Genomic DNA, 13392 nt, shown 5'->3' on the forward strand with positions numbered 1-13392 from the left:
TGGCTTTTCATACATAGGAGTGACTGTTCCTTCTAAACACTGTGTGACCCCGTGGATATTTGGACGTTATTTGTTCTGTTTGTTATAACCTGTACATCACGCTTCGGTTCAACTTTGCTGTCTCTTAAACGTGCTATGTAAATAAAGTGGTATGGTATGGTATATCAGGAACCTGTGAAAAACAAAGAATACACACACACACACACACACACACACACACACACAGATCCAACACATGGAGGGGAGGGGTTGGACGGACAGCCCTCGGGGGTGCTGGTAAGGGCAGGGTGGGCTTGGAATGTCTGCAAGGGAGCGTCAATATTTGTTATCTTAAGCCTCAAGCATGAGATCATTGTCACAGCCTGCAGCCTGGGGGGGGAGGAGGAGGAGGAGGAGGAGGAGGGAGGCAAGGAGGGAGACTGCAGCGGCCGGATGCAGGTGAGTGCAGGTGAGTGGGAGGGGACCTGGGGACAAACAAGAACTGGGAACCAGTGCAGTTCTCACACTGAAAGATCTTGGCCTGCAGCTCTCACCTGGTGGAGTCGCAGGACACACATTGTTTTTCCTTATCATGAAGTCGCTACTACAAAAATAGAAATGCCATTTTCTACCATGTCACGTAAATAAATGATTGAATTGTAAAACACACGCCCTGTATTTTCTCTATGAATATCCATCCTTGCATTTTCATTACCCACTCCTTCCTGCTCTCAGGGTCTCGGGGGTCTGCTGGAGCCTCTCCCAGCTGTCATAGGGTGAAGGCAGGGTGACACCCTGGACAAGTCTCCAGTACATCGCAGGGCCACACAGAGACAAACAACCATTCACACTCACAAACACGCCTAAATTAGAGAACCCGGAGAGAACCCAGCAGACCCTGGGAGAGCATGCAAACCAGGCCCCAGGCCCGGAATCGAACTCACGACCTTCTCGCTGTGAAGCAGCAACACTAACCACTGCGCCACCATGTTGCCTCTATGAAAATATATTTCAATTTCTTATTTTTTTGTAAAAAAAAAAAGGGGGAAATGCCCGCGAAACTGCAACCCAGTTTTGGGTTGCGAGCCACTAGTGGAGAAATGCTACTGTGGACACAAAAAAGTCAGAATGCATGGTTCACAGTTGTTATTATTATCTTTTTTTTATTTTTAGAATCATTTGTGTGTGTGTGTGTGTGTGTGTGTGTGTGTACGAGCCGACACTTCCTGGAGGTGTCATTTGTCCGGAAGCCCCCTGAGGCCTCCAGCAAGACGTGACCTCATCCTCAGCCTGCAGCTCGGAGTCCCGCCTCCTCTGCCAGACTTTCCGTCTTCCCCACTTTCTTTCATCCGATCAGTGCCGAACCGTCGGCCGAGGTTGTGTGAGGCCGACACCTCCCCCCAAAGCCCCACCACCACCACCTCGGAGAGTTCAGCGAGAAGGTTCTCAGTCACCCCTGCCAAACAAAAAAAGAGTTAATGTACAGACTGGGAACGGGAAAGAGGACACTTGCAAAGAGAGCAGCAGTCGCGAGAGAAAGAATCAGTTGTGCGTCTTTGTCTCAGGTAACCGCTGACCCAGTGACAGTCCTCCTGCTCTCAACTCAGCAGGTTGAGACATTTCTGTCTGCAAAACTGGCCACCCACGAACCTGCGACCGGGATGCGAGCAATACTGCTGAACGCAACTCACGGAATGCACATGGTGTTGTGTGCCGCACGTGCAAAAATGCTGAGTGAAGGTGTGGAAGCCCGGGTTAAACATCAGTCGCGTGTTTGTTTACGGACGCAGTTCGCTCGCTATCTGCAGCCGGACGGCACATTAGTCCAAACTGAACTAATCTAATCTGAGTGGCCTCATTGTGCTTTTATCGTGCAATCTTCCCCCATCAAGCACCAATGAAGGCCTGGCAGCCCCAACCAAAAAACAGAGGAGGAGAAGAAGAAACAACAAGGCCTCCATCCTCCTCTGGGGCGGCTGTGCGTGATTCCCCATGCATTTGTTGTTTCACCCCAAGGTGGGCGGAGCTTCGCTTGCAGGGCCCCCGCAGTGGAAATTTCCACACCTGACCGCCGCAATGCGAATATGCCAATAAGTGTGTGTGTGTGCTAGTGTGTGTAAGTGTGTGAAAGGTCCGACTCGGGACACAATAGCGGCTCTGTGGACGCTGTAATGTGAAGACCTCCGTAGCAACACGTTGGACAAAAGGCGCTTTTGCACGGGCACCACGCTAACGTTGTGCTAATTTCGCGTCGAATGGCTCCGGCACCCTGCAGTGACCGATGAGCGTGCACGCACACGCACATGAACACACACACACACACACATAACTTATGTGGGTCGAGTATCTCAGATGGTCTGATAAAAGCGCCGGACTTTCACCCGTCTGTCTGATTGCACTGTTTGCACAAGGCGGCAGGCGGCAGAACTTTTACGGGGTCAAAGGTCGCCAAATCTCCCACTGACATGACTCTGGGGTCCTCCCATCCCTCTCGAACTGCCGTCTGTTCGGGTCGGTTCCGATTCCGATCAGCTGCCAGGTGTGTGTGTGTGTGTGTGTGTGTGTGTGTGTGTGTGTGTGTGTGTGTGTACATCCAGGAGTCAGGCAGGAGGGAGGAGAAGGAGAAAACCTGGCCCTGCAGGGGTCGCCCAGTTCAGGCGTGTTTGAGTTCCAGGGTCACAGGATGCTGAACATCAAATGGTGTCACACACTAACACACACACCACTAACCTGGATCGCCATGTTAACAAAAAACCCACATGCCATTTGTTGTTGGAACACCCATTAGTGTGTCTTTAGTGTGTCTGCTGCTGCTGCCGCTGCTGCTGCTGCTTCTACTGGTTGGATTCAACCAACACACACGCATGCCTGACTTAATGTGTGCAGGGTCACGTACAGAGAGTGTACAACTACTTGTCAGCAGCGGCAGGATTTTTTATCCCAAAGCCAAAAACAAATCAAATTTGAGAAGCCGATGTAGAGTTGAGGTGACTTCAATTTGTTCACTTGAGTTTCTGTTTTTTCAGGGGTCTTTATTAGTTGGTAAAATGAAGCGAGCGGCGAGCGGCGAGCGGCGGTCGGATCAACTGCTGCAAACTTCTTTTTTTTTGGGGGGGGGGGGGGGGGGCGACCTGCATTCAGGTGGCGGTGATAAAGTCTGCCCTCCTTCTCCTGGCGCAGATAAGGAAGTTACTGAGTGACTAACAGTGCTGGATTCATGTCTCTTCATCACACATACACACACATGGACCTCTTTTGTGCACGTCATGTTTGTTTTGGCCGGAGGTTGAAACTCATTGGACGACAACACAGTCTTGTCCCAGTAGATTCAACTTCTATTGAAGATTAATCTGCCGTTTTTTGATTCCCTTAGTCACTTCTCAGTGTCCCGGAGAGTCAGACAGTCAGCTGACACACACACACACACACACACACACACACACACACGCACACACACACACGGAGGCCTTCACCTTGAAACGTGGTGTGCACAATCCTGTGTTGCACGCGGTCATAAGACTCGATTCGCAAATTAAAGAGCCGTTCGCTCAGCAAGCATGGAGCCGAGTGCGAGTAACACACAAGGACTGCAGCCAATCCAATGTGCACGGCTACGCTTTCAAGCTAACTGAAAACTCCAGGAACTGTTTATGGCGTCCGAAGGGTCGATTCGCTTGAACCAAGCCAAATCATACTGACCTGAACTGAAGGGGAATGAATTGAACCGAGCAAACAGAAGTGAATTGAACCAAAGTGAATCAAACCATATCAAGATGAAATGAGATGAAAGGAACTAGATTGAACCGTGTAGACCAAAGTGGAATGAATCAAAGTGAACCAAAACATTTTAAACTGAACCAAACTAAAGGGGATTAAATTGAATGGGCAAACTGAAGTGAACCGAACCACAGTGAATCAAACCACTTCAAAATGAACTGAAATGAAAGGAACTAATTTGAACCGCGCAGACCCAAGTGAACCGAACCAAAGTGAACAAAATCAATTCACACTGAACTGAATTGAGCCGAGCAAGCGAAAGTGAACTAAAGTGAACCAAACTCCACTGAAATGAACAGAAAGAAAAACCCAAACTGAAACTGAACTGAACTGAACTGAACTGAACTGAACCAAATCAAGCTTTTCATTGTGCCACTCAACCACATGTTGCTGTTCAAGCCGTCATATTCCAGCGCAGATCCACCTGAGGATCTCATCCCCTGTTCCTGCTCCTCCCCGGCGGGTGCATTTTTGTCCTCAGGCGGCTACTTGATCTGTTTGTTTTATCCGTAGCGCCTCATGAATATTGCGTTTCGCTCTTGCGGCGCAACTTGGCGGGAGCCACACATTCCAGCGACGGTGCGGCCAGCCGGCGCAGGTAGTGAGCGGCCAGGGAATGAGCGGCTGAACACGGAAAACCGGCGACTCGTTTGGATTCCTGAGGAAACTCTGTGAGTTCGGGAAGACAGGAAGTGGACACGACTCAAACATTCTGACTTGAATTAAACCTCCGAGAAGCTTTGAGTGTGTGGTGTGTGTGTGTGTGTGTGTGTGTGTCTATCTGCTTTGAGGCCAAAAGAAACCCGTGATCAGCTGACCCCTCTTACCCCACCCTCGCTGTGTTGCAGGTGTTTTCATTGCTGTTCCTCTCAGGAAAATAACAGGCTGGACTCTGTAAAAAAAAAAAAAAAAAAAAACTGTAACTAAATGCTGAAAATGAAACAGCTGTTGGGATCAACAGTGTGGGGGTGACTGACAGAGAGGAAGACGAAGACGAAACCGTTAAAAAAACAAAACAAACACAACAAACAGGCCTGTCACGTTCTGCAAACCCTTTTTTTACGGTGCGTGCAACAATGTGAACAATGTGAAATGGGGGCTGACTGGAGTGAAGTCATGGCAACCTGGCTGGAACCAAAAACCAGTCCAGCTGCAACTCAACTCGTCCAATCCTCAATCCAGGACGACTGAGAAGCTCCACAGACAGGCAGCCTCAGACAGGCCGTGATGTCATCCCCTCGGTCATCTGATTGCAGGAACCCCCTCCCTCCCCCTCCCTCAGCTGAGTTCCTGGAGCTCTGCTCCTCCTCCTCCGTCCTTCCTGTCCGTCCGGGTTGCCTGCGGCGGCTGACTGGCTGGCGTGCATGCTGTCACCTGTCGGGACTACCGGTGCCTCCCACGTACCAGGGCCAGTGGAATTCTGGGAAGCAGTTGTCGCGTTGCGCCGTTGGCTCGCACCAGCCGATAACAGCAAAGCAAAGCAGTTTTGGACACGAGAGCGACAGAAATGAGCGCCAACAAAATAAACAGAGTAACACAAAGTGGCTAGTAAACGCTGTTATTTACCGCCTTTTGTTCCACAGGGGTTACACACAGGGGTTACACACAGCGGTTCCACGATGGGTTAGCAAGCTCGAGGTGGCTCCAGAAAAACTCAAAGGTTCTGTCACAAAATCTGACTTCCAACCTCTGAAAATCCCAAATCTAAATCTGGCCTGATGGTCTGCATTGTGTCTGAGAAGATAGATTTGAAAACTGTGCACCTTGCTAATTGAAATTAGCACAAAGAGCTCTGTGGTTTTGTTGTTGTTGTTGTTGTTGTGGTTTTCAATGGTATTGCTGCTAATTCATCTAATTCAGCAAATGGAACAAAAGTATGAAACCATGCCAAAGACGTGCTAGACTGACCGGCTTCTGTAATTGGATACAAACATCTCAGTGTGAGGTAGCGACATTTGCGTGCGTGCGTGCGTGTGTATGTGCGCGTGTGTGTGTGTGTGTGTGTGTGTGTGTGTGTGTGTGTGTGTGTGTGTGTGTGTGTGTGGCCACACCAAGAGTTCGCCAAACTCTTGTCCTTGCGAGTTACAAATTCATTCCTGTCCCAAAAAATAAAAGCCTTGAAAGCTGATTAACTGGCTGTACAGACTCAGTACCGTACCAGCGCCTTAATAATTGACAGCCTCTTATTGAGAGGTTTTTTTTTTTGCAAATTGGAGCACGACGATCATGCATTGCCAGAGTTGTTGTTAATAGCTTGTACAAATATTAGCCACTGACCCAGATTGCCCGCTCGGTTAATTAGTCCCTGCTAACCTTGCGGCGCAAGCATAAAGCAAGCCGGCCGTCCTAAATCAAAGGCGACACCTGCGCTGGGACAACAAAGCATCAGGGCATCGGGACGCAGGTGTAAAGTACAAGCCATAAAGCACCTGCAACATGTTGTTTACTGTTTCTGTGTTCCCATCGAAGGTGAACTCAAGAGTGTGGCAGTATAAAAACACAAACAAAAAAAAAACACGTTGGCGTTTCCAAACGAGTACAAGAGTATCTTGAAGCGTTTCCGGTTTTAAAATATATTGTGTATATCGCCGCTTCAGTTTGTTGTGGTCCGACTACACTACTTCCACGGTCAAATCAGCTACATGACTCAGTTTTTAATTGTTCGTCTAATCTGATTAAGTTAACTTGTAACTCGCTTTTTTTTATCGTTTTAGTGTGTTCTCTTGAATTTTATTGCCACGGAAGTTTTTTTTTAAAGAACAATAATAACACTCAATTATGTTTCTGTTATCTTTCCTTCTATGTCAATTCATGTTGGATAAAAATGTAAATCATTTTCCAAATATTACTTTAACAACGATGTTTATGACGCATCATAACAACAAAGAGAAGAAAAGTTGGATTTTTTTTTTGTAAAAAAAAAATTATAATAATTAAAAAAAAAAATAATGTCCTGATTACGTAATCTATGAGTAGTAGCGTGAAAATAATTGACGCGTTACTCCTGTGAAAATGTAAATACTCTAAATTGAGTACATGAAAGAATACACGAGATTGTACTGTGTAAATATCAGTGTGTTAATCCCGCTGACTCCACAGACCCACGTTCCGGCTCGGAGGCGCAGCATTTGAACGCAGCACGGCGTCGTTGACTCGATTGAAAAGACTGCGTGGGAGGGGGGGTTAATGCGGGGTGGGGCGGGGCGGGGCTGTGCGGGGCGGGGCTGTGCGGAGGAGGAGGAGGAGGAGGACGAGGAGGACGAGCGAGACGTGACCGGCTGACTGGTGCGATTGTCTCGTTTGTTGTGAGCGGAAGTCGGCGGTGTTTATCATCAGGGTGTTGCGGGGGGGGAGGGCGTGACACGTCGGGACGTGAGTGACGTGCCTGCGCGGCTCTTACATCACCTGCCCAAAGTTAATTTCCACGTGCAACTACATGAAACGTGGCATGCAGCGCAATTTGCTTTTTAAAGAATAATAATAATAATAATAATAATAATAATAATAATAATAATAATAATAATAATAATACACAGAAAAGTGATGTTAGTGTTTGTAACAATAATTAATAATGAAAAAAAATATATACTTTCCTCCTCAAACACACAAACTGTTGAGACACACCCACAACCATGACTTCCATGATCCTATGGATTCATAGTGAAGGGTTGTTCCTTATTTTCAGGTCAAAGACCCTCTTAGTTACGCACAAGCACAATTTGCCCCCAATTGTTGTCAATTTTAATAAAAAGTTTAACTATTTTCTTCTTTTAGCTCTTTAGCTCTGTTTCTAAGCTAGCTCTCGTCCCTGCGGGGCCTCTGGCCTCACAGCACCTGTAGTCAAACATTGTGCGACCTGGTTTGTAATTGCAGTGAAAATGGATATGTTGACCTCCTGTGGGGTTGAACCATTAGCCGTGTAAAACCTGCTGCTCCGGTCCGGTACAAGCGACGTGACCACGCGGTCAACTTCCTGTTTCCTGACTCACGAGAATCTTAGATGAACGTCGGTGCGTTTTGAGATGTTTAAAGCTTTGCGCTGGCGTCGCTGTACTCGAGATTGGTCTTGAGAGCACTTTTTTAAAGGTCTTGGTCTCGTCTCGGACTCTGGGGGACTTATACTGGGCCTTGTCTCGGTCTCGGACTGGGCCGACTCGGGATTTTTGATCCAGACCAGTCGAAACTCAGCCAACGCTGCAATAACAGAGAAAACCGGAAAATAATCCTGCTGCTGGCGTTTTTTACGCTCCGTTTGTGGCACCCAGAGTGACCTAACCCCTTATTCCTAATTCATTTATTTTTTATTTTTTATGAAGCAAAGTTGGGGTTGTTTTTTTTTTTTTTTTAAATGGTTCAAAATAGCTGGTAAAGCAGCAAAATGTTAAAGAACTTGCTGAAAAGAGATGTTGCTGTTCGATTTAGAGGCAAACTGGAATTGAAAAATATACTGGTCATTTTTTCCTGTTTTATTGTTATTTTTCTTTGATATATAAAGTCTTGGTCTTGTCTTGGTCTCGACACTCTCCGGTCTTGATAATGTCTTAGTCTCGGTTGGTGCCGTCTTGACGACAACGCTCCAGTCACAGTGAGTCATATGGTTTTGATTGTTTACAGTGAATTTGTTCCCAAGCTGGGATTTTTTCTTTCCTATTTTTCTTTTCTTTTTTTTCCGAGGGGGGCCGTGAGGTTACAATGGCGTGAAGATATTTCCAGCCATCGCAGGGCCTCGGCAGGCAGGAAGTGGACGAGCTAATATTAGCGCCGTGCACGTCCTCCCCAGAACAGCAGGATCCCGTGGTGTCCCCGGCACTCTGCATGTAAACAAGCAACTGTCGAGGATTAGCACAGTGCACGCAGACACGCGCACTCACTCACAAACACACACACATACACACACAGTGAGCGTGGCTGAGAAAGGGCGGGGTCAAAAAGCAGCCGATCCAGCCAGGCAAACAGAAAAGGAGGAAAGTTTGTTAAATACTGCAAGGATGACGAGGACACTGAGGTTTGGCAAGTTCTGGAGCGATTAAAGGGAAAGTTCACCTCGGAGTGAAGGTTCTGCCTGTTTATTGGAGGTGCCAGTGACATTTTTCCGTCACAGCTTCCAGTGTTAATCAGATAAAAACGTCATTTTTTTGGTGCTAACGCCACCATTTCAAACCAAATTGGACCTCCGGACGGTTTTGGGTTTAGACCCCAGTCAAGGTGTGTTTTTCCTGATATGGCTGCTGCTGCTGCTGCTGCTGGATGGATGAAATATTACAGTGCACAGGTGTAGTTTCTCTCTTTCGTCCAAACCATCCCTTTAATGTTTGAACCAGTTCACTCACTCGGTAAACCAGCAAGTTAATTCTTAAATACAAAAGAGGCAGATCAACCAACCAACCAACCGATCTCCATTCTCACCATTGTCTTCTGCTTTTGCTTGTTTTTGCAAATACAAAAAAAAACAAAACACCGCACTTTTGGTGCATCTGAGCAAAAAAAAAAAAAAAAAAAAGATCAGTGGCTGGTAAACAAAGCCAAACAATGACTGCCTGGGCCCGGCGAGGACCCAGCGAGGACCCGTTTCATCCCAGCCAGCCGCTTTACGTGCTGCCGGGGGATAAAAGACGCAGTGTGTGAGATGCAAGAGGAGGAGAAAAAAAGGGAAAAAAACAACAGGCAGCGCGATGTCGGGGAAGAAAAGGTGTTTTTGTCTCCTACACGCAGCCAGTCAGCCGGTCACATGCTCGGCCGCTGCGTCCGACTGCCAGGCTCTGCTCCCAGAGCGTAATCTCTGCTGATCGGCCAGCACACAGAGAGAGAGAGAGAGAGAGAGAGCTGCATCCCAATCTAGGTCGTCCAGCCGTAATCCCACGGGCTGCAAGTATGTCGTGGGCACGCCGAGCTCACCAACCCGGCTCGGCCTCGGTACCATGTGACCTCACAGAGGGCCTTTGACTGTGGCGCTGACAGCCAGCGATGATATCTGGGAGAGAAATTCCCCATCCCACGGCCCGCCACACACAGGTCAGGGGGGCGGGGCCTCGGAGAGGTGGGCTGAGAGGGTGGGGGAGGGGGGGGGGGACACCTCGAACGGGCCAGGGGAGGCGGAGCCGTCGCTGGAGGAGTTTGGTTTGTCGAGCTGTCAGAAACATAGAATGAAGATTCGAAAAAAAAAAAAAACACACAAAAAGTGAGGAAATTTGTGTTTGGTAGATTAATTATTAAATTATTATTATTAAACCAGGAAGTAGCCGTGGCCTTGGTCTCAGATGGACATCCTGCACAGGAAAAAGAAAAAGTGGTAGTCGGAGGACAACAGACTGGAACCAAGTGGGTCCAACTCTTCCGTTTGCACTCCCTGTTTCTCTTGACGACTCTTATGAAGCGCTTGTTTTATTAGATGTTGCACAAGCAATTTTTTTTTTTTTTTTTAAAGTCTTCCCTCTAATAAAATTTGGCCTCTGGTCGACACCAAACGCACCACAGCAGCTTCACCTGCGACAGGTGTGTGGAGTCACGGACCAATTTGTCCCCCGCAGCCACTGAAAACTTCCACATCACAACTTTATCTCCCAGATTTCACAATAAAAGCACCAACAGCAGACGTGGTCAAAGCAAAAGCATTTTTTTTTTCCAGTCCGCTGAAGACGATCTCAAGGTCGCCCCACCTGCCTGCTGATGTCAGCAAACTGATTTAATCTGCGAGCTGTTTGCCCACTTCAGCCTCGCCACCGTGGTCAGTCACCTCCACAGCACGCCAGCCACTGGCTGACGGCCAAAACGCTTTAAAGTTTTTTTTTTCTTCCTCCTCTTCTTTTTGGTTTGTTTGCGCCGATGCGCCCTCTGAAGTGTGACGGGCTGCAAGCGAACGTGGTGCCAGTGACTTTGCACCGCAGACGTGACATGACCCAGATTTCCAGGTGTGATTAGAACAGCGCCACTAAAAATAAACGCTTGGATTACAATGTTGTACAATAAAACCGCAGCAACACTCAGACGCAGGATGCAGCAGGACACATTTATTTCCTTTTTTCTTCATAGACTTAAAAAAATGCCATGAAATATAAAACCATATATATTGAAAATGTTATGGTACATGAGGTAGCAGCTCCAGGGAGGAAAAACGTCACATTCTGGAGTTTTGTAAAAAAAATAATAATAATAAAAAAATAAAATAAAAATTGAACTACACATTAAAACTAATTTAACAAAATAAATCTAAGAAACAAAGAACAAATCACACTGTGACACCAATGTGTGTGTGCGTGTGTGTGTGTGTGTGTGTGTGTGCGTGTGCGTGTGCGTGTGCGTGTGTGCGTGTGCGTGTGCGTGTGCATGTGCGTGTGTTTGTGTTTGTGTTTGTGTTTTACAGGGGTGTGTTTTGAGATGTCAAACTTTGTTGAAAAAAAAATAAAATAAAACAAAACTAGGGGTAAATTTCAACATGCAAAATGTAAAAGTGCAGTAGCTAGCAGCAAAAACATACTCACAGAAGAAAACGACGAGCATTGTGGGTAACTGTGGGCACAGAGTGGCTCTTGTAGCTGCTGTGTGGACTGGTGGAGTTTGGAGGCGCACTGGTGGGGGTGCTGATGTAAACTGGGAATGAGGCCTGAGTGGAATTGCTTCCATCGATCCAGCTGAAGGCCAAAGCCGAGAGTCCGCGGTGTGGGCTGCCCCCTGGTGGACACAGAGGGGAGTACAAGGCTGAAGCCTGGCGGAGGAGAGACTCCTGCTGCTGCTGCTGCTGCTGCTGCTGCTGCTGCTGCTGCTGCTGCTCTTCCTCCTCCTGCTGCTGCTGCTGCTGCTGCTGCTCTTCCTCCTCCTGCTGTTGCTGCTGCTGCTGCTGCTGCTCTTCCTCCTCCTGCTGCTGCTGCTGCTGAGGAGAGGCCTGGTCTCTCTTCAGCAGGGCCTCGATGGAGAAGGGCCCGCTGAACTTCCCCTCAACCTGCTGCTTCTGGACGTCTCTGCAGGCTGCAGGCTCCAGCGTTGTGCTCACGTTCTCCGTCTTCAGTTTGACGGCCAACTCGGGGAAGAGCTGCAGCAGCCCCTTGAAGTGGTAACGCACCATCTTGGCCGAGATGTGGCTGGTGTCCAGCTTCCAGTAGCTCCTCTTGTTCTTCTGGTCGTCTGGGTCCACTGGGACCTGAGAGGAGAAGCACACGCAGGCTGTTGGAGAGCCTGGTCTGGATTCATGGAGAGGTTGGGGGGTGAAGTCTCACCTTGACGAAACATTTGTTGGTGGTCAAACACATTCTGATGTTGTTCTCAATAGATCCTCTCTTTTCACCCACAAGTGGCCTCAGCTTCTCCTTCAACTGGGAAGCAGAAGAACAGAGTCTGAGGCCTCACTTTAACTGTTTCCTGTGGAGGTTTTCCCACATGGATATGAAAGCTGAATGTGTCTCTCCCACCTGAGAGACTGTGAGCATCCTGTGTGGAGACAGCCGGAGGACCACGGCGATCATGGCCAGGTAGGTGGCGCTCTTCCTGCACGGACACCGTTTCTCAGTGCAGCCTGGGGAGCAAGAAAGAAGCGTCTGGGCCCCGAACATCTCCATCTTGTCCTGCATGTGGTCAGCAGTCCTGCAGGGACACAAGGACGTGCGAACGATTGAACCGCTGCAGCTTCACAACGACCTTATGATCTGCTGATGGTCCAGCCTGGAAGGCACGCCCAGATAAGGCTCATCAGCATGTCTATGACGTGGGGTTGGCCCAGCTTCTTTGTTCCTCAATATAAAGGAGGTTTTTTTTTTTTTTCCAGTTACAGCACTAAAACGGCACAAACAAATTAAGCAAATGTCAGGAAAATTGAGCAACCTCAAAGCTGCAGCAGAACAACAAGTGGTTTTAAAAAAAAAAAAAAAAGGTGGACTCGAGTGCTAACAGATTTTACCTACGTGGAAATATTTCACAATGATAACAACAAACAGCTCACCTTTTTAGATTTTGGTTGTATTTATCAAGAACTAACTTAACGCTCTGTGAAGCCAAATCTGGCTTCACAGAGTTGAAACTGACTTCATTGTCAGTGGCTTGATTATCAAGCAGCAGCAGGTGTGTGCAGCAAAAACTGTGTTGACACTTATGCAACTTGAAAAAAGAATAAGCTACCTGTTGGGATGAAAGCAGCAGGTTTTCTTTCACCTCTCAAGAGTTGTTTGTCCTCTTGCTGTTCCCGTAGAAACGCAAGACCCGTGCTCAAAGTTTTCAAACAAAGTGCAGCCAGTGGAAGCACTCACAGTTTCACACCGTTCAAGTTCTACAGCATCTGTGTCATTACACAATAAACAGAAGTGGTCCTGTACCTTCAATTTGAAATATTTTCCACTTGTGTACGAGGCGCTTTCGACAAAATCTCCCAGAACCCAGAGTTAGTCTGAGAGTTGAAACTGACACCGCCGGCTTCTGATTATCAAGCAGCAGCAGGTGTGCGTTGTCTTCACTCACTCACTCAACACTGACACGGATTTAATAAAACACCAGCGGCTTCTCTTTCCACCTGCAACATTGCAACAATGAGAGGGTTTTTATTTTTGGTCCACTTGTTGTTGCCGTAGAGCCACTGTGCCAGTGCAACATGCATCCCAGAAGCATGCTTTTACTCTGAGGATGCACGTTGTTGAAGAATGCATGTTATTGTGA

At 47.7% G+C, this 13392-nt stretch overlaps 1 protein-coding gene across 2 annotated transcripts; it reads right to left on the reverse strand.

Annotated features, from left to right (window-relative positions):
* Positions 1 to 11150: 11150 nt before the first annotated feature.
* LOC142900036 (uncharacterized) lies at positions 11151 to 13193 on the reverse strand. Of its 2 annotated transcripts, XM_076044053.1 has the most exons (5): positions 13056 to 13190; positions 12862 to 12919; positions 12159 to 12330; positions 11967 to 12062; positions 11151 to 11890 (listed from the first exon to the last, which is right to left on the reverse strand). In XM_076044053.1, the coding sequence occupies exons 3-5, from the start codon at positions 12315 to 12317 to the stop codon at positions 11231 to 11233; spliced, it is 915 nt and encodes a 304-aa protein (XP_075900168.1). In that variant the 5' UTR covers positions 12318 to 12330; positions 12862 to 12919; positions 13056 to 13190; the 3' UTR covers positions 11151 to 11230. The 2 variants fall into 2 exon arrangements, with proteins under 2 accessions (XP_075900168.1, XP_075900169.1); XM_076044054.1 differs by lacking the exon at positions 12862 to 12919 and having other exon boundaries at positions 13056 to 13193.
* Between the last annotated feature and the right edge of the window lie 199 nt (positions 13194 to 13392).

Source organism: Nelusetta ayraudi, unplaced genomic scaffold (genome assembly GCF_046127955.1).
Source record: "Nelusetta ayraudi isolate G7.1 ecotype Tasmania unplaced genomic scaffold, CSIRO-AGI_Nayr_v1 ptg000079l, whole genome shotgun sequence".
Lineage (NCBI taxonomy): Eukaryota > Metazoa > Chordata > Actinopteri > Tetraodontiformes > Monacanthidae > Nelusetta > Nelusetta ayraudi.

Bases quoted from the DNA above. Each gene is read 5' to 3' on its own strand.
- LOC142900036 (XM_076044054.1), bottom strand. From the start codon at position 12,317: ATGCAGGACAAGATGGAGATGTTCGGGGCCCAGACGCTTCTTTCTTGC. The intron at 12,063-12,158 runs GTGGGAGAGACA...TCTGCTTCCCAG, and splicing joins GGATGCTCACAGTCTCTCAG to TTGAAGGAGAAGCTGAGGCC. The intron at 11,891-11,966 runs GTGAGACTTCAC...TTCTCCTCTCAG, and splicing joins CCAACAAATGTTTCGTCAAG to GTCCCAGTGGACCCAGACGA.